The sequence below is a fragment of the Myotis lucifugus genome, unplaced genomic scaffold (genome assembly GCF_000147115.1).
Source record: "Myotis lucifugus unplaced genomic scaffold, Myoluc2.0 scaffold_10, whole genome shotgun sequence".
NCBI classification, from domain to species: domain Eukaryota; kingdom Metazoa; phylum Chordata; class Mammalia; order Chiroptera; family Vespertilionidae; genus Myotis; species Myotis lucifugus.
In genome coordinates, this window is record NW_005871058.1 from 9,809,886 (window position 1) to 9,829,730 (window position 19,845).

General features: G+C 39.5%; 1 protein-coding gene and 1 pseudogene across 2 annotated transcripts; one reads left to right on the plus strand and one right to left on the minus strand.

Moving 5' to 3' along the window:
* Positions 1-528: 528 nt before the first annotated feature.
* On the minus strand, positions 529-1,841 carry LOC102432165 (annotated as a pseudogene).
* A 4,872-nt stretch (positions 1,842-6,713) lies between these two features.
* On the plus strand, positions 6,714-16,029 carry KLRF1 (killer cell lectin like receptor F1). Of its 2 annotated transcripts, XM_006084332.3 has the most exons (6): positions 6,772-6,856; positions 9,158-9,256; positions 10,129-10,284; positions 12,012-12,151; positions 12,959-13,071; positions 15,682-16,029. In XM_006084332.3, the coding sequence occupies exons 1-6, from the start codon at positions 6,772-6,774 to the stop codon at positions 15,788-15,790; spliced, it is 702 nt and encodes a 233-aa protein (XP_006084394.1). In that variant the 3' UTR covers positions 15,791-16,029. The 2 variants fall into 2 exon arrangements, with proteins under 2 accessions (XP_023605791.1, XP_006084394.1); XM_023750023.1 differs by lacking the exon at positions 10,129-10,284 and having other exon boundaries at positions 6,714-6,856.
* Positions 16,030-19,845: the final 3,816 nt, after the last annotated feature.

A 19,845-nucleotide genomic window follows, 5' to 3' on the forward strand; every position in this document is an offset into this window, starting at 1 on the left:
TATAAAATTCTTCTAGTAACAGCAGAATCACTTTTGCTTCATAATGATAGTGTCTCTTGTGACAGCTATGTGACTTGACTAATATAATATGGCTAGTTCTCTGCAAATAAATCTACTTTTCTGCCTATATGATACCTGCACCTTAGATTTATCTAGTTGGGGAATAACACAGAACCATTTGAAATGTTGGAAACATTTCAGACTGAGAGAATTTATTTAAGACTAAAGGACAGTAGTCTGTCTCCATTCTTGTTCTTTGGGATTTTTTTCACCATCGGATAAAAGGATATGTACATTGGGGCAATCCTCTTGAGATACAATATTCCAGTTGCACCCATGTGATGACGACAGCACCCCTCAGAGGGAGGGACCCGACAGATGGGGAGCAGGGAATTCTGAAAACCAAAGCGATGACAGAGATGCTAAGCCTTTCCTTCAGGTGTCTGACACCCCTCTTCAGGCATCGGCTGGCCAGGCATCGGCTGGACCTTTACTACTTGATGTCCTGGCAGGATGACCTGGGCCCTGCTAGGCAGTGTGCAGAGCCACCTGGACCCAGGGGGGGGGAGTAGCCCCACCCACCCCCTGCAGCCACTCCTGGTACAGCTCCTGCACCTGGGCGCTGGTCTCCGGGGGCCACAACAGGAGGGCAGCATAGATGCCTTCCATCTGCCACACACCCATCCTCTGCCTGGGCCTGGCCCCTGCCGCTTAGGCATGCCCGGCACAGGCCGGGACCTCCATGAAGTGGCAGGGGAACTTGCCCCTCTACAGCTTTAGGACCACTTCTGGATGTTCTGAAAGCTGTAGCAGCCTCAAAGCATAGCAGAACCTCTCCTTCCCTTTCATGGGTGACCTCCTGGAAGTCTTTGTTCCTCAGGGTGCGGTTGGTGAACACCCCCACGTCCTCGTTGAGCAGCTCCTTGGCCATGTGCCCGAAGATGTGCACCAGGTACCCGTCGGAGCTGGCACCTCCGTGGAACCTCACCTCCTCCTCCTACATGTCTCCAAACAGAGTGTCCACGCAGGCGTCATTCGAGGGGACGTCACTTTGCTCCATTACCTGGACAATTTCACCTGAGGTTAATATGCAGTCAGCACCCAGGGAACTATGTAAAGCTGTGGGAACATCTTCTCAAAGGGCCTCCAGTTTCTTGTCATAACACAGGGCCACAATGACGTGGAAAATCTTGTCTGGGGACAGGTTCTGCTGTCTGGTGAAGTAATCCTTCACCGGAGAGCCCATGATCTGCTGGGGAGACTTGGCCATGCAGAGGTAGGGGTGATGGGGTGACCCAGCATGTGCTCTGCATATCAGACCCAGCCAGGGCAGGCGGAGGTCAGCATGGGTAGCCGGGGCTCTTCCTTATGGTGCTGGCAGTACCGACGCACAAATTCCTCCTGACTCCAGGATGCTGAAGTCCGCAGCTATCTTCATGTCAAAGACAGTGCGTCCCGAGGCTTTTGAGGAAGCCACAGAGTCTTCTGGATGCATCAGTGACACTGAGGCTGAATTTAGCAGCAAAATAAGGCAGAGACTAAGGACACACGGACACTGCCAGCACCTTGTGCTGTGAGGTATCATATTTCTTATTAAGGTTTAGAACATGGAAGAAGTCCTTGGTGTTCTGCTGAGAAACTTGGACTCCTTCCTCTGCGGTCACACAACTGTCACACGCCAGGCAGTCACTCAGAAATATCTTGGCATCGGCCAACTTATGGCATTCTCCCTTCTCTCTGTTCTCCTGAGCCGGACTCCAGACGTTGACTGCGGCATTCTCTTGGTCGTCGGTTTTTGTTTTTTTACTACATTCCTTCTGTGTGCAGTGATCACACTGCATCTGGCTTGGGGCAGGCGGGGGCCGGCTGGAGTGACTGGGGGAAGCACAGGGAGAGCAGTCAGTCATCGCTGGTCGTCCCTGGCGCTGCTGGCGGTATCCTTTCTTCCTTGTGGAGCATCTAGGGAGGGGAAATGGCCGCAGTGCCCGAGGTCGAGTTCCAGGAGGCCGGCAGCACTGTTGGGATCGTGCAGGAGGCACTGGTCCGATGGTGCTTGGCCTGTCCTCTTTAGATTGAACCTTCAGGACTACTAAGGGAGCTAGTCCAAAACAGGGGAAGTGGCTGCAGTGCCCAAGGCCGAGTTCCAGGAGGCCAGCAGCGCTGTCAGGATCGTGCCAGTGGCGCTGGTCCATTGGTGCCTGGCCTGACCTCTGGAGATTGAATTTACAGGAGTACTAAGGAAGCCAGTCCCCAGTTCTGCCCCTCCTCCAACACTGATTGATACCAAGAGGCCTGCCTTCCAGCTGCCTGCCAGTCCCCGGGCCACTCATTCGGGTTCCCTGTTAATCATCCCCTGATCAATGGGAGTCTGCATGCTGGGGGAGGGACCAGCCAAATCAAAATGTCACTGCTGCATGGATTCATTGGAGCCTGAGGGACCCTGGTTCCCCCATTAGTCTTCCCCTGATCAATGGAGCCTGAGAGCCCGGGGATGGATCTGTGGTCCCTGGGTTTTTATATATTAGGATTTTTTACTTTGACCTCTTTCCTACATTCCATACCTGCCTATCAACTCCTTACCCACACTCTCTACTTCAATATCAAATAGGCGTCATAACCTTAAAATGCTCAAAACTAATCTAACCTCAACTCTTGCCCTCCATTGCAGCAGGTTTTTGTGGTCTTTCTGCTTCTGTCCTTGCAGAAATTGCAAAGCAACCCCCATTTTCATGCTTTGACTTTACTTATCTTCAAGCCACTTCCTTACCAACTGAATTGCTATAGTTTTGTTTGTTTGTTTTTGCATTTCTTCCTCTATTTCAATCCGCATGAAAGTATCAGTTTTGTTGTATTCACTGCTATATCCCCAGTGCCCAGAACATTGCCAGGCAGATAATAACTTTTTTGTTGTTGAATTAATGAATCAATTAATGTGTGTATATGACAGTGAGTGACAAAGGGAGTAGGTCCAAGTGTTAGAAAAGGTGGTCAGAAAGGACTTTTCTGGATAATTCAGATTTCTCCTAGGCTTTGCATTAGTAGCTACAATAGTGCCCAGGAAAGAATCAGGCATTGCAGAAATGACGTGCAAATATCAATTCCAAAAAATAAGGTAAGAGGCCTTATTACTTTTGGGTACCATGTACCTTTCTTAGCCGTACCCCTGCTCTGAAAGGTGCTATGACTCTGTAGCTCTCAAAAAACTTTACTACCAATGGTCCATTAGATACCCAGCTTGACTTTGCTGAAAAAATGTTGTGTGTATTTTTCTGGGCAGATGATGTTAGTGGTATTGTGGTAGGGAGTCTAGTGTAAACAATAAAAAAAAATTTATGTAGTTTGTACTGCATTGATTCCTTTTCTTTGTCCAGTTAACCACTAAATATTTAAGTCTTACATCCTCAAGACTCTTCCTATCTTTGCCATGGGAGAATGATGGGAGCTCAAAGAGCAGTGGTATGTGGACTGCTGCCACCTGTGAGGATGAACATGTTGGACGACCACGCTATGACACACACTGATGCCAGGACAGCCAAGGCGGGTGCGATGCGATTGGTCGATGGGCCCTGCCATCATCCAACGATCGCCCTGCAAAGGGAGGCTCAGGCCAGCCAGGTGATCACACCCCACACCTGTTGCCTGCAGAGGGAGGCGACTGGTGGCAGGGGGTGTGGGGGCAGTGCTGCACAGATGGCAAGCAGTGGCAGTGGTGGGGGTGGGGCCAGCTGCCGGCAGCAGAGGAAGGAAAGCCCCGATAGGCCCTGATCACCAGCCAGGCCTAGGGACCCTACCTGACGGGTCCCGGATTGTGAGCGGGCGCAGGCTGGGCTAGGGGATCCCCCACCCAGTGCATGAATTTCATGCACTGAGCCTCTAGTAAGTAAATATATTTAGTCTGTTGCCAGAATTATGTCTTTGTTCCCTGGGATAGTCCTAACTGTTTATTTCTTTTTAAACAAAGATGAAAATGTCAAATTCCAGGATACTGAATAAATTAGAACTAGACATAAATTCTATCTTTTCACTGTTTCTTTTATTTCAATTTACAGCAATATAAAATGTTCAGATATTATCTGGGCTGGCTAACATTACACTTTGTTTTCTCAGTGGAGTATGAAATAAGAAGTCAACATAATTTAGGACAATTCTCAGGGGAAAAAAAGAAAATATCACTTTTTTATTTTTTGCAATTTTGAAATGTAACTTTTAACAAAGCTCTACACAGATCTTAGTGTGTCTTTGACATAATACCTAACACAATTTTTTACGCCTTAAAAAATTAATTAATTTTACAGTAATATTACAGTTTTCAGGCCTATTAAGAGCTATTTGACATAGGGTTTTCCAGATTGGCACTAAATATTTCAACTTAAACTTTTGTAAGTTATTTTTACTTAGCATTCTTAATAGGAAATCTTATATAGTAAAGAGGTAATATGCAAATTGACTGTCACACCCTCACAAGATGGCTGCCTATGACCAGGCTGGCAGGGGTGTTAGTGAGGGATGACCAAACAATTGAACAGCAGGCATGGGGTGACCAGGCCAGCAGGGGGGGCAATTGGGGGTGACCAGGCTGGCAGAGGGGGCCAATTAGGGGCAACCAGGCAGCAGGGGGGACAGTTAGGGGCAACCAGGCTGGCAGGAGGGGGCAGTGAGGGGTGACTAGGCCAGCAGGGGGTTCAGTTGGGGGCAACCAGACTGGCAAAGGGGGGCAGTTGGTGGTGAGAAGACCGGCAAAGGGGAGTAGTAGGGGTGACCAGGCTGGCAAGAGGGGCAGTAAGGGGTGACCAGCCCAATGCAGGGGGGGTCAGTTAGGAGAGACCAGGCCAGCAGGGAGGCAGTTGGGGGCAACATGGCTGGCACAGAGGCCAGTTAGGGGTGACCTGGCAGGCAGGCAGGTGAGCAATTAGTAGCCAGCATTCTAGGATTGTGAGAGGGATGTCTGATTGCTGGTTTAGGCCTGATTCCCAGGATCAGGTCTATACCAGCAGTCGGACATCCCCCAAGGGGTCCTGGATTGGAGATGGTGCAGGCTGGGCTGAGGGGATCCCCCCATGTGCACGAATTTCATGCACTGGGCCTCTAGTGTGTTTATAAAGCAGTAAAGTTTGTCATATCACTTTGTCATATGTATGCTTCATATAATAAAATTGAAAAACATAACTAGACTGATTGTTTTTGCATCCTTCACAAAAATAATTAGATTAATAAAAGCCAAAGAGTCTGTGAGTTAAAGCACATTACTTGATGATTTTTGTGTTCTGAATACAGTCTAGTGTAAATGAAATTCACTGGTTGATTTCTAACCCAAGGCTGCTTTTCAGCTTTCTTTTTCTGTATTCCAGCAACTCAATGGGCAAACCTTCAGTTCCTCTTGTGAAATGGTGCTCTCTAGTGGTTCTGTGAGGTCTTAAAAAAAGAACTAGCTACTATGTGACTGAGTTGGACAAATCTCTGTGAAGAATGAAATCAGAGACTCTCATGCTGCTCTCCCTGCAAACATCTTCATTTCCCAACTGAATACCTTCACCAGATGCTACCTTCTTACTCAGTTGTTAGCCAAACACTAGTGAAGTCTCATGGCCATAGTCTTTGGCTTTCCATTCTGGATTTGCTACAATTGCCAAAGATTTGAGATCTAGATACCTAAATTTTAAACTACTTCATCTCAATGAATAAAGTTATCATTTCTTTTTAAAAAATAATGTTTTTATTGATTTCAGAGAAGAAAGAGAGGGAGAGAGAGATAGAAACATCAATGACGAAAGAGAACCATTGATCGGCTGCCTCTGGACCCCTGCCCACCACTGGAGACTGAGTTCGCAACCTGGCATGTGCCCTGACCAGAATCAAACCCGGAACCCTTCAGTCCACAGGCCAATGCCCTACCCACTGAGCCAAACTGACTAGGGCAAAGTTATCATTTCTAGAACTGTGTTACTCTTTTTGGTTTGGGCCTAAGGGAACTTTTTAGTGAGAAAAATTCTAAACTAGATTTAGTGATGATTACAAACATCTATATATTTACAAAAATCCATCCATTCATGTGCATGCATTAAGTGAACAACATGGTTTGTAAATTAGACTTAACTAAAGCTAAGAGAAAAAATGCACACATTTCTGCTCTGCATCATGGATATTGGGCATTATCCTCAAATATCAGAAAAGATCATTGGAAAATATGGTTTCTTTACTGTATTTACCCTGATTTTTCAAATATTATGTTTAGGGCATCGTTAGCATGCCAAAAATTGTCAGTATGTTTTTATTCAAATTATATAATTATATCATTAGTATAATTTGAAAAGTTTTAGGATCAAAAAATTATTTAACTGTTAGGTAATTGCAAGCTAAGTATTAGGGCGTGTAACTGAAAATTTACATATTTAGGCTAAAAAAGGCAGCTATATATATCATTTAACTGAATTCTTAAAAGGATATAATTTCTATTCCCCTGACTTTATGGAGTTATGAGAAGAAATTTTTTAAAGAACCGTTATGATATTAAATTAAACATGTGGTAAAAAGTTGAGAAATCATGGTATCTAGGTCATGAGTAAAAGAAAAGCAAACATTTCCTCTGAGGTTTTCACCAACGATGAAGCTGTGAAGCCTTGGATGTACCCTGAGTGGACACCCTGAAAACAAATTAGTAGTTTGAGGACAAACCCCTGATTAGCATCAGGTTTATTACTTTCTTAGTACATATCATACTTAAAACAAAACAAAACACACACATATACACACACACATTTACTCACATTAAAGATGCAAGATGAAGAAAGATATATGACATTGAATGTGCAGTTGAAAAAAAGGCGTCCTAGCCAAACATCCCAACTTAAATTTAAAGGTATGGAATTAAGTTTTTTTTTCAAGTGGTGTGAATTAATATGGGCATGGATTTAACATGGGTTAATATTAACATGAATATTAATGTAGATAGTAATTTCTAATATTCTGTTCTTGAACGATTTTGCTTTTTGGTGCTTCTGTCTTCCGTCTCTCTCTCCATCTCGTCTCTCTACCTGTTTCTCTCATTTATCAATGTGAGACTAACAGTTATCTACTTTTCAAATAATATTTTTTCTCATATAATTAGGATACTCTCGACAAATATATACATTAAAATTAAATTTAATTAACTATTAATTAAAATTAATAGTTAAAAATGAATATGAGTTGTCAGTTATGCACCTTATTATTCATAAAATATGGCATTTTAAATACCAAGTTTATTTTAGCTTGTCAATAACTTTAAAATATGGTTTCCACCAGGTGAAAATTTTTGTTTTTGAAAATATAGATATTAGCCTGAAAGATCACAAAATGTGGTGGTTCCTATGTGCAAACTTTTTTCACACTCACTTTGTAGATTTTGCATGGAAACCAAAATGTGTTTTGGTGAGAAAAAAGGAGCTCAGGGTGCTATAAATAAAAAATTTGCAACTTTTAGTTAATTAAATAGTACATTCTAATATTAATACTTTACTATAGTGTATCCTTTGCTAAAATTTAGTAAAGTTTGGGGTAAAACATTACATTTGAGTCTAGTAGACAATTCAAGCCTTGCAATTGTATATTTGTATAACTTTACTCAGATCTTGGCACTGACAAGAAGAAATTATATTTTTGCCATATGTATAAAATTTCCGAATTACTATAGATAGCATTTCTACTAATTACTTACAACAGATTAAAATGTTTTGGTGGTTTTTGTTCTTACTATATACTCTATTGGACTTGCACAGTCAAATTATGTTTTCAAATTACTTGAAATAATTCCTCCATCTACAGTTTAGCCACTAACTTAATACCCAGTAAGGGTCCTTTACTTCAGATTCCATTTTATTCTGAGGGATCACTTTAAAATTTTGGCTTATCTTTATAATTATGTCTGAGTAAATATATTATGCAATTATAATTATATATTACATATTCAACTAATTTATTCAACTAGTTTATTCAACTAGTTCCCCTACTGTTGGACATTTATGATGTTTGCATTCTTTTAAAAATAATATTACTATTATAAGGCCTTGGACATAGGTCTTTTAATATTTTTCTAATATGTAACTGGAACAGATTTCTAGAAGGGTTGCTGGATGATTATATAAATGCCTATAGAAGTTTGTAAACTTCTTTAACTATCTCTCCATAGCATTGTACCATTTCGCATTTCTATATTTTTAATTGTTTACTTGGTTAGCTCACTTGTTTGTTCTTCCAAATAATTTTATAATGAAGTTTGCAGAAATTCATCACAAACAACCCAAACCATAGCAAACTGATGTAGTTCAGTATACTAAATCACTTCTTAATTTATCAATTAACTTAGGGAAAGTTTATCTCTTTGACACAGCCTCCAGACCAAAAGTGGTTGAATTTCTATTTGTTCAAGTCTACATTTATGCTTTTCAGTTCTTTAAGTGTTTGTTTAACTCTCCTTATGTTGGCTGTGGCACTGTTTGTTTGGGGTACTTTTTAAGTTTATTTCCAATTTTCTTCTTGTTTGTTTTATGTTTTGTTAGCTACCCAACGTGATAATTTCTCTTTATTATATTTTTAAATGATATTTGATATATAAAGGCCAATTGATTTCAGTGTGTAAATTTTATTTCTAATTGTTTCATGTATCAATAGTTTATTTCTTTATATTGCTGAGTTATATTACAGGTATGGGTCTAAAGTTTCCTTAACCATTCACTGAAGGACTTCTGAGTTATTTCCAGTTTATGGTTATTATAACAAAATTGCTATGAACATTATAAAAAAGCAAATGATTAATTAGAAAGGTTTTATTTGTGTGAATATATGTGTCTGTAAGTGCCATGCACACACACCTGAGAGTGTATGTGTATGGGGGGAGATTATTAATGTGCAGATTAACATTCTTTTTTCCAATGGTAAATTATGCTGAATAGTAGCAATATTTTAAGATTTAATATAATACATGTCACAATTTCTGACCATCCAGAGTGTTATAACTATACAATAAAGTAAATATTTTCCCATTTACTTAGGTTTGATGCTTTTGATTTCCTATTAGCTTTTGAAATTCAAAACCAATATTATATATAATGCTATTGTTATAATTGCTATTACTCCTTAGAAATGTCCTTTTCTAAGCTAATTTACGTGATTAATCTCTCAGATTTTTCTGTGATGTTACACTGGTACAAAATCTTATTGGGAATATCTGGAACAGTAAATGGTCTTCTGATTTTGACTTTTATCTCCCTGATTCTTTTGGGTAAGTTAAAATGTCTTTAATTAAATAAATATATGAAGATGTGTACTTTTTATGTTTCTTTTTACATTATGTTTCATTTCATATTTATAGTTCCTTACATGAAGATTTAATAAAGAGCTCCTATGTATCAAGTAATATATTATACTTCATTGTAATGTACTTAGTAGATAGTCAAATCAGTTAAGTATTTGTTCTCAAGTGGCATACAGTTTGATAGGAGGAAAGCGTGTGTGTGTGTGTGTGTGTGTGTGTGCGCACGCGCATGTATCCGTATTTCTGAGGTGAATATTTAAAAACAATATTTCTTTATTGGTCAGCTTCTTGTAAATAGAATTTTATAATTTTTAATACATTTTATGTAAGATTGTATTTAATTTACTCTTACTTTTTTTCCAACAAATATTTTACTGAGCAACAAGTATACTACAAACATTATTACAAACTTCCAAACTGAAGAAAGGAATAATCATGTGGAGGAAGCTCATATTCTATTGGAAGAAATAGATTTTCAGTGAACAATTATTGTGGGATGGGCTAACCACAGTATTGTAAGTCTCGGTAAAACATGAAGAAAGCATGACAAGAGCATGTGTACTTCCTAGAGCAAGAACTTTGTTTTATTTACTGTACCACCAATTCTTAGGACAATGCCAGGCACAGAATAGATCCTCGACAAATATATGTCATTCAAATGAATTAATTGTACGATATTTGAAATAATTTCTCATTAGACATGAAAATGAAAAAGAAACTTTCTAGTTATCCCTTCAGTGATTTCTGGTTCCAATCATCAGAATCATGTTAAGAATTTGTCTCTGAGGCATTGAGCAGGGAAGATATTTACCCAAACTTACAATAATCCTGTTTTCAAGTTTCTCAAGGAGTGTTGCTCAAATGCTCAAAAGGAAATAATTCAAATATCACCCAGCATGATGATATTGGAAACCTGAAAATGAAGAGTGACACAAGAGGAAATATAAGTACTAAAGATGTGGACCACTGTGCTTCAAGTGCTACAGACCATGGAGGTATTTTTCAAGGCTTTGGCCTATTTTTGTTTAATCTTTTAGACCTTCTAAATTTGAAAAATCTCATTGAACATATATGTAACAAATTAAGTAAACACATATCTCTTATAAATCTACTTGACACTCAAAACTTGATTCACATACTAGTATATATTTACAGTTGGGGGAGAGCTGTAAAACAGAATGTAAAGATTTAAAATCAAGTTGAGACATATAATTATGAAAAATTAATTGTGATGATAAGGCAATATGTAATTAACTATTTTTTGTTTCTTAATTATCTTTTTTTGAAATGCAAATAGATAAAAGCAGTTATAACAAGTAAATTGTTATTGTAATAATAAGCTTTGGACTTCCAATCATATAGAATTTTCGAAAACTGTTCTACTTTCAAATTTCTTTTTTTTTAATTTTTTTTCTTAGTTAAGGTATTACAAATGTGTCCTCATCCCCCCCATTAACCCCCAACCTCCCTCCCCGCCCCGCACACTCATGCTCCCATCCCCCTGTTGTCCATGTCCATTGGTGTGGCTTATATACATGTATACAAGTCCTTCGGTTGATCTCTTCCCCTTACCCCCGCCCTCCCCTACTTTCCTTCTGGGGATTGATAGCCTGATCGCTGTTTCTCAGTCTTTGGATCTGTCCCTTTTCATCAGTCTATGTTGTTCTCTATAATCCACAAATGAGTGAGATCATGTGGTATTTATCTTTCTCTGACTGGCTTATTTCACTTAGCATAATGCTCTCCAGTTCCATCCATGCTGTTGCAAAAGGCAAGAGTTCCTTTTTTTTTTTTACCGCAGCATAGTATTCCATTGTGTAGATGTACCACAGTTTTCTAATCCACTCATCTGCTGATGGGCACTTATGGTCACCCTAGCCATTTGACTCAGTGGATAGAGCATTGACCCTTGGAATGAAGGGCCCTGGTTCGATTCCAGCCAAGGGCATGTATCTCGGTTGCAGGCTTGATCTCCAGCTCTGGCCAGAGCCTGTGCGGGATGTGTCTCTTTCACATCGATGTTTCTCTCTCTCTGTCTCTCTCCCTCCCTTCCATTCTCTCTAAAAATCAATGGAAAAATATCCTCTGGTGAGGATTAACCAAAAAAGGGGAAAAAAAAGAGAGATTATAATGGCCACACTTGGATAGTTATTTTGGCCTACACTTATATTTTATATATAGTTCACTTTCCCTCATTATTATTTCAAAAGTCTCAGATCTTTTTACTTGGAGACTTCAATTTAATTTAAGAAAATTAAGGACTTGATAAAGTTGAAATTACAAAGAGATTGAAAAAAATGAATCTCAGTGTTACTTAATATCAAAAGGAAGACATTAAGAGGAATTACACAGATAAAACAAAGATAGAGATTCTAAAACTTTATATGGATAAATTCTAAGCAAGTGGTATAAATAATATTTTATTTACTCTCTCAAATAGCTTTAATGCAATATATGTATTAATCGGTTTACGTTTATGATATTGGATCATAGCATGAAAAAAAAACCCTTTATGTCTAGGGTTTGCTTTGTCTCACTAAATTAATTTTCTTAAGTCCCAAGAATTATATTCGTATTTTGGACACTGTGAGTCTGAACACCTTGTGATGAGTGCTTTTATTATGGTTCCACTTTTACTTATATAACACAAGTATTCTCACTGTCAATTTTCAGAGATACACATGTAATTTAATTTTTCTTTGTTTTTCCTATTTTTCTACAGGATTGTGCCCATCAGAATGGCTTAAATATCAAGAAAAGTGTTATTGGTTCTCTAATGAATTAAAAAGTTGGAGTGACAGTTATGGGTATTGTTTGGAGAGAAACTCTCATCTAGTAATAATTCAGGACCAATTTGAAATGGTATGTGGTTTAGTGTCATGGCATTAGCCTCTTTACAGTTCAAAATGGCTTTCCTCAAATTTCTTCTGACCCTTCATTTATCTTGCTTACTGAGTTTTGGGGACCTTCTTAAATTGTGTGCTTGAAGCCAATGCCTCACTTTGACTCATGCTAGTCCTGATCTGAATACTTGTATTCAGTTTGCAAGTAGACTGTGTGTATACATATAATATATCAAATAACATGGATAAATAAGATATGAATTAATTAGTATAAGAATCCTCATGTGGAGTGCGAGAAGCCTAATAAAATTCTAAAATTGTATTTAGTATGTCTAAATTATTAAAATACTAGAGGCCTGGTGCACAAAATTTGTGCACTGGGGGGGGGTGTCCCTCAGCCCAGCCTGCACCCTTTCCAATCTGCGCCCCCTCGGGGGATGTCCTACTGCCCTGTGGGATCAGGCCTAAACGAGTTGGACATTCCTCTCACAATCTGGGACTGCTGGCTCCCAACCATTCGCCTGCCTACCTGCCTGATTGCCCCTAACTGCTTCTGCCTTCCAGCTTGATCACCCCCTAACCACTCCCCTGTCAGCCTGATCGACACCTAACTGCTCCCCTAACAGCCCGATCATCCCCAACTTCTCTCCCCTGCTGGCCTGGTTCACCCTAACTGCTCTCCCCTGTTGGCCTGTCCTCCCCTGCCAGCCACCTTGTGCCCACATGGGGGTGGCCATCTTGTGTGAGTGCATAGCAATCAATTTGCATATCACTTCTTTATTATATAGGATTCTGTTCATCTAGTTACTCATTACTCACTTTTTAGGCTTTTATACAGAAAAACCTAAAACAATCAAATTATGTGTGGATTGGGCTTAACTTTACCTCCCAGAAGAGGACATGGAACTGGGTAGATGGTTCTCCATTTGCTTCAAAAATGTGAGTCTTTACTAAAAGGCAATCTGATTTATTGTTTATTTTAAGACTTACTAGTATCTTCATAAAACATCTCTGTGTCCACCAAAACCAACTTATTGGTACTAAAGAATTTTAAAGGATGAAAAATAATTTAATGTTCACTGGAGTAATAACAAATATTGTGGTTTGGTTTACAAACTAAAAAAACTCAAAAACAATAATGGTGGCACATTTATTGTTTAAAGACTACTCGTGATTTGTATGAAAAGGTGACTGAACCAACATGCTCTTGTATTTTCAAAATTCTCAATGTTTACCTCAGGATGTTTAGTAACTGAAAAACAACTTTTGTATAATTTTTGTATTATATGATTGATTATCATAACATTAAAAGACAAATGAGAAATATAAGATGGAACAAAAGAATATAAAAATTTTGCAACAATTGCATGAGGTTATTGAGGATTTTAAAATTTTCATCAATATTTTTGTATGCTTATGTTTATTTTATAATAAAATATTTAGAGCTACAAATAGTTAAACCAGTAAATTCAAATTTTATCCTGATGTTGGTAGACAAAATAATGGTCCCAAAGATGTCCATATCCAAATACCAAAATCCTTAGACTGTATTACTTTGAAATGGTATCTGGTTTAGTATCACAGCTATGGCATTAGCCTCTTTACAGTTCAAAATGGCTTTTCTCAAATTTCCTCTGACCCTTCATTAAATTATCATTTATCTTGCTTACTGAGTTTTGGGGACCCTCTTAAATTGTGTGCTCACAGCCAGTGCCTCACTTTGACTCATGCTAGTCCTGATCTGAATACTTGTATTCAATTTGCAAGTAGACTATGTGTATGCACATAACATTAAAAGATAAATGATAAATATAAGATCGATCAAATGAATACAAAATTTTCTCAGCAATTGCATGAGATTATTGAGGATTTTAAAATTTTGGCAAAAAAGATTTCAAGGCTGTGGTTAAATTAATAATCTTGAGATAAGAACATTATGTTGGATTATCCAGGTGGTCACAATGTAAACACGAGTCCTTACAAGAGAGAAAATAGGGGCATGTGGTCCAAGTGATGCATCAGCCTCTAAAAGCTGCAAAGGGCAATGAACAAAATTCCCCCCAGTGCCTGTGGAAGGCAGCGCTGTACACACTTGACTTACTCCCGTAAAACTAGATTTAGAATTCTGACAACCAGAACTGCAAGATAACAAATTTGTGTTGTTTTAAGCCACTAAATTAGTGGTAATTCATTAGAGCAGTGATAAGAAATTAATACACTATGTAACCAACTAATTAATGATATTGTTGTGTTATTTCCACTCCATTACTTTGTCGTTAAATATTGCTTATTTTCCATCTCACTGCACTAAATGAATCAATCTAAGCAAGTCAATCAAAGACATTGGAATGGAGAATAAAATTATGAGATGGTATCATTTGAGGGTAGGGTTGTAATACTGAACATTCTCTGATTGATCACCAATGAAGGTCCTTAGTTTTCCTCTGCCAAATCCACTCAACACTACCTATAAGATTTAGTTTTAACTTTAGACCATGCCTGGGGATTTTTGTTCAAAATACATTCAATGTAAAATTCAAACATAAACTTGGGAACAGTGTATTTTCCAATACGGAAATCCAGCACTTATTTGCTCCTTATTAATTTGGAAGTTTTCTTGACCCTGTACATCTTGTCCATGATTCTTAAAACTTTTTCCTAAGTTTAAATAAATTCCTAACAGAATAAAATCACTAACATTATAGTATTTTATAGATAATTTTATAATTGTATTTATCATACTTCTTTATGGATAAACTAGAGGCCTGGTGCACAGATTCATGCAGTGGTGGGGTCCCTCAGCCTGGCCTGTGGGGATTGGGCCGAAATCAGCAGTCCAACATCCCCTGAGGCGTCCTGGATTGTGAGAGGACACAGGCCAGGCCGAGGGACCCCACCGGTGCACGAATTCATATACTGGGCCTCTAGTATGCACATTAGATCTTTGTTTAATCTCTTCCTGCCCTCCCCACTACCCCCTTCCCTCTGAGATTCATCAGTCTGTTCCATGTTTCCATGCCTGTGGTTTCTGCTCCTGTGTTGAGTGTCTGCCCCCTGGTAGTCAGTGCACGTCATAGATAATACAATAAATGTATAATTTAGTTAGAGCTTATATAGGTCAGTTTTTGTAGAAAGTTCTATGAGCATTGGTTCATTTAACCTCATAATAGTATCATGAGGCAAATATTATTAATACATTGTACAATTTGATATGAGAAGCCAGCCACAAAAGTTAAGTGAGGTGTTCATGTGACTTAACCTTTTTTTTTTTATAACCTAAAGACCACATGGAAAAAAATACTCAAATGGGAATATGGGCACACATTTATTCTTAGCTCTATCATTTGCAAACAAACTCTCTGAGAACTTTCTGCCAATCAGACAGTAATACTAAGTTACAGATATACTGTAATGTTTAGTCAGTCAAAGTATTTGCAAATGCCTTGAAATTTTGAATTACCTTTTAATTAAGGGAGGACATTAGCTGCAAATACAAATGGATCTCTTCATCAACAATGATTAACAATATATTTATCATCTCTTCTGCAGATTCTTCATAAAAGGACCAGCTACTGAAAACAGCTGTGCTGCTATCAAGGGAAACAAAATTTACTCTGAAACCTGCAGCAGTGTTTTCAAGTGGATTTGTCAATGTTAATATTTTAAAATATAAGTTATAGTGGAATAATCAGTTACCAAAGATTTTTGCCTATTAGGTTCTAATATTAATCTTTAAGAGTAAGAATTTAAAACTGAAATTAAACACCAAAATCTTTTCTCCATTTTCCCTTCATTGATGCCAGTCTCAAAATAACTCCTGCTTATAATCTATAATATAACCTTTCTAGTTTTTAATGTGATAATATAATCTAGTGTAAACTCATGCATTTATATTCAGGATTTTTATTCATTTTTTCATTTACAGCAAATGTTATTATGTCTGCTTTCCCGTATTTTGCCTTTTTATTATTAACAATATTTTATGCAAATTTCATGTAGTCCTGAGTTGCATTATGGTGTGGATTTATAGATTCTATACTCTTTTATTGATGAACATTAAATTTGTTCCTAGGATTTTGCTACTATAAACTGTTTCAATAAATATTCTAAATATTTTCTTAAATAATAGCACTTTTTTTGATGATATAAACTTTAAAATTGGAAATTCTGGGTAGAAGTGTTAAATATGTTGTCTGTTTACTTTAGATTTTATAAAAGTTTTATCTAAACTTGGAAACTATTAAAATCTTTCAAGAAGATTGTGGGTACAGAATAAAGATCTAAATCTTTTTCTTGAACCTCTTTAGAATTAGTTGTCAAACTGTTGTATTTAATTATGAAATTTCAGGTATCATTGAATAATGCTGTGTATATTTCCTACAAAAATATTCTACCTAATCACAATACAATGACCCAAATCCACATTAACATTGCCACAGTGCTACCAACTAATTCTCGGGCTACCTTCAGTGTTTGCCAATTATCAAAATAATGTTCTTTAGAGTAAAACAGCCAGTTCAGATGTTTATTTAATCTCCTCCCATCTAGAAGAGTTCCTTAGCCTTCTTTGATATTCATGACCTTGACCTTTTGAATACTACAAGCTGGTGATTCTGTAAAATGTTCTTCAATTTGAATCTGTCTGATTATTTCTCATGGTTATATTCAAGTTATGCCTCCTTGGCAGGAATAGCAGAGAAGTGATGTAGTGAAATTGCCTTCTTCTCAGTGGTTCATAATTTTCTATTCTGATGATCAAATTGTTCCAGACTGAATCACAAGAGTTGCCCTTCAAGGTGACATCTGTCCCTGATCTCCACAATCCTTTGCTTGTTTGTAGTTTTTTCTGTTTGTTTTTAATGGTAATAGCCTCAGTAGAATACCAATGATCATCTTTGCCAATATTTGAACTGGCCTCTATGTTCTAGCCCAGAGGTTTTCAATTGGTGTGTTACAGACTTTTTAAAACATGCAATACCTGACTATTTAGTCAACAACACTGACCTCTTTCTTTTTTTTTTTCTTTAATTGCTTTGCATGTTGTCAGCTGTTCCTCCCATCTGAGACTGAAATGCCATAATAAACTTTGAGTTTATGCCTAACACCTCCAGAGTGGTAGAAATCCACAGCTTTTCTCCTGTGTTGCAACACCCTTTAAAGAGGAAGCTGGGTTCTCTTTTCTCCCTTGAGACTTTCTTCTCCTCTCTGAAGGTGCCATCCCCAAGCCTCCAGGGCCAGGGGCACTGACCTCTTCCCCCTCCGAGTGTCAAATAAAAAATGACAACAGCCAACACAACAATAGATTTCCTGTGTGAATGAATCAAAATTATACCTATTTTTTGGCCAGATTGTCAGAATAATGTTGGAGTACTTACTCCTTGACCCTGCTCACCGTGCCAACTGTGGGAGCCCAGGTCCTTCTCTGCCAGAGGCTAAACCCCTGTAGACGCCGGATATGAGATGGAGAAGATATGAGAAGTCGTGGGCATATAAGAGAGCCTTTATTGTAGCCCAAGTAGCCATTGCTAACAAGGAGCCATTAGGCAAAAGAGTTCTTCAAAGTAGCCTCACAAAGTAGCTGCAGAAAGCAGCCTTTGCAAATACAGTAGTAAATCCAGGAACCTTTGTAAACATGGTAGCCATTGCTAACAAAACAGCTTGACGGGTAGCCAGCCTTCCATAAAAGCAGCCTCATACTGGCTGCTCAGTAACACACTTTATACCAATTTAGACAAAAGAGACTTCTTGCCAAATAGTGACATCAGTATTTGGGTTATAGAAAAGACACCTGTGTAGTGTGTACAATACAATCGCTGTGCCCTTGCTCTGATTGGCCTTGAACATCCAGCATACTTTGATTAGGGTGCCCACACTCCCCCCCTTACACCGGATGGTCTTCTAGGGATACCCTGGCCCATTTGCCAGCTCCTTGAACATGGAGCCTATAACAACAATACAAACTGTAGTATGTTATGACCAGTACTCCGGCCCCAATAGTAAACTTACAAAGGCCTAACTTCATGTCCCTGACAGTCTATCCCACCAGTCTTGGGTGGGTCATGGGAGAGGGCTTATATGGATTGTACTAAACTATCTCTTGCAGGGTACTGGTTACATTGCCAGGACTGGATCAAGGGGAGCGACTGTAACTTATAGTTGTACCTGCTTCCCAAAGGGATAGGAGGGCCACCCATCGCCCCTCCCTAGTAACAGACTATGGCCAGGACCACACTCCCTGTGCCCCCTCTGTCAAGGGGGAAGGCCTTGGGTCGCACAGTTCATCTGTTGCTTTTACCTGCACATGCAGTGTCTGAGGACACCTCCGTGTATATTTGTCTAGCCCCGTGGTCGGCAAACCGTGGCTCTCCAGCCACATGTGGCTCTTTGGTCCCTTGAGTATGGCCTTCCACAAAATACCACATGTGGGCATGCACGTACAGTGCGATTGAAACTTCGTGGCCCATGCGCAGAAGTCAGTATTTTGTGGAAGAGCCATACTCAAGGGGCCAAAGAGCCACATGTGGCTCGCGAGCCGCAGTTTGCCGAGCTGCAGTTTACCGACCACTGGTCTAGCCTAATCTTTTAGGCTAGGTGGGTCCACCCCTAGGTGGAGCTCACATTTCCAGTCCCTACATGGGGTGATGGCCTACTAGCCACTATTGCTTGTGTCATCGTGGCAACTATAAAGTTAAGCCTGTGAAGACAGCCCAGCTTCTGTTCTAATGGCCAAAGGGCTACTTTGCTCAGTATCTGAATCAAACTACATCGTTCATTAGTATCCAAACGGACAGTCACAGCTGTCTGTGTAATAGGATTCTTCCCTACTAGACCCGTCTTTTCACCACATGTTCTTCGGGAAGGGTGGCATACCCTCTCGGAATGGACTAGGGAGTAGCTCATCCATAGAAGTTTTATCCCTCGACAGGGTCTCATGTCACAGGACCCAACAGGGTTTAAAATTCCTGTGACAGAAGGCTGGAACTCACCGCTTCCTTTTGTTCTAAATAGGCCCCCCACTTTGCTAAAGTTGGGATTTGTGCCACTCCCAACATGGGCATGGTCACGCAGGCCTGCAAGGCAGCACACATGGCTGCCGACTGTCTCTCAACAAGAGAATATTGGCTCCCAGTTTTCTTCCATAACTGGGACTAAAACCTGATGGGTACCCTTCCCTGCCCACTTGGGCAACTGCCCTCTTGGCAGCTTGGTGCCCTTTATTTCTGGGGTTCAACCCCACATCGCCCCCTTCTGGGACAACTGACACATGGCCGTAACAATGGAGCCAGGTGGGGACTGGACACTTGCTAACACCCCAAAAGACCTACATAGGACTGTAACAACTGCTGGCAGCTGCGTTCAAATCTGCAAGAGATTCAAGGTTAACACATTATTAACACAGTGAAATATTGGCCCTATGGAAGGCTTGCCCCAGGTAGCTAAATCTCATGCTATCAAACTATGACAAATGGTAGGGCTATGCAAACATTCCTGAGGGAAGGCGACCAAAGCCCACTGTCAACCCTCCTATGCAAAAGCCAACTGTCCTTGACTCTCTGCAGCCATGTCCATGGAGAAGAAGGCACCAGCCAAGTCCATCACATAGGATATTGCTCCAATGTTAGTGGCAAGATGATCGCTGCAATCCTCTACAGCCAGCTCCGTGAAGTGTAGCAGGGGAGTCAATCTGGTACCGGAGAGAGCTGCCTACATTAC

What these genes read in the sequence shown, in the direction of transcription:
- KLRF1 (XM_006084332.3), top strand. Translation starts at nt 6,772, where the DNA reads ATGCAAGATGAAGAAAGATATATGACATTGAATGTGCAGTTGAAAAAA. An exon ending in AAGTGCTACAGACCATGGAG is followed by an intron (nt 10,285 to 12,011) that starts GTATTTTTCAAG and finishes ATTTTTCTACAG; the next exon opens with GATTGTGCCCATCAGAATGG. An exon ending in TTCAGGACCAATTTGAAATG is followed by an intron (nt 12,152 to 12,958) that starts GTATGTGGTTTA and finishes CTCACTTTTTAG; the next exon opens with GCTTTTATACAGAAAAACCT.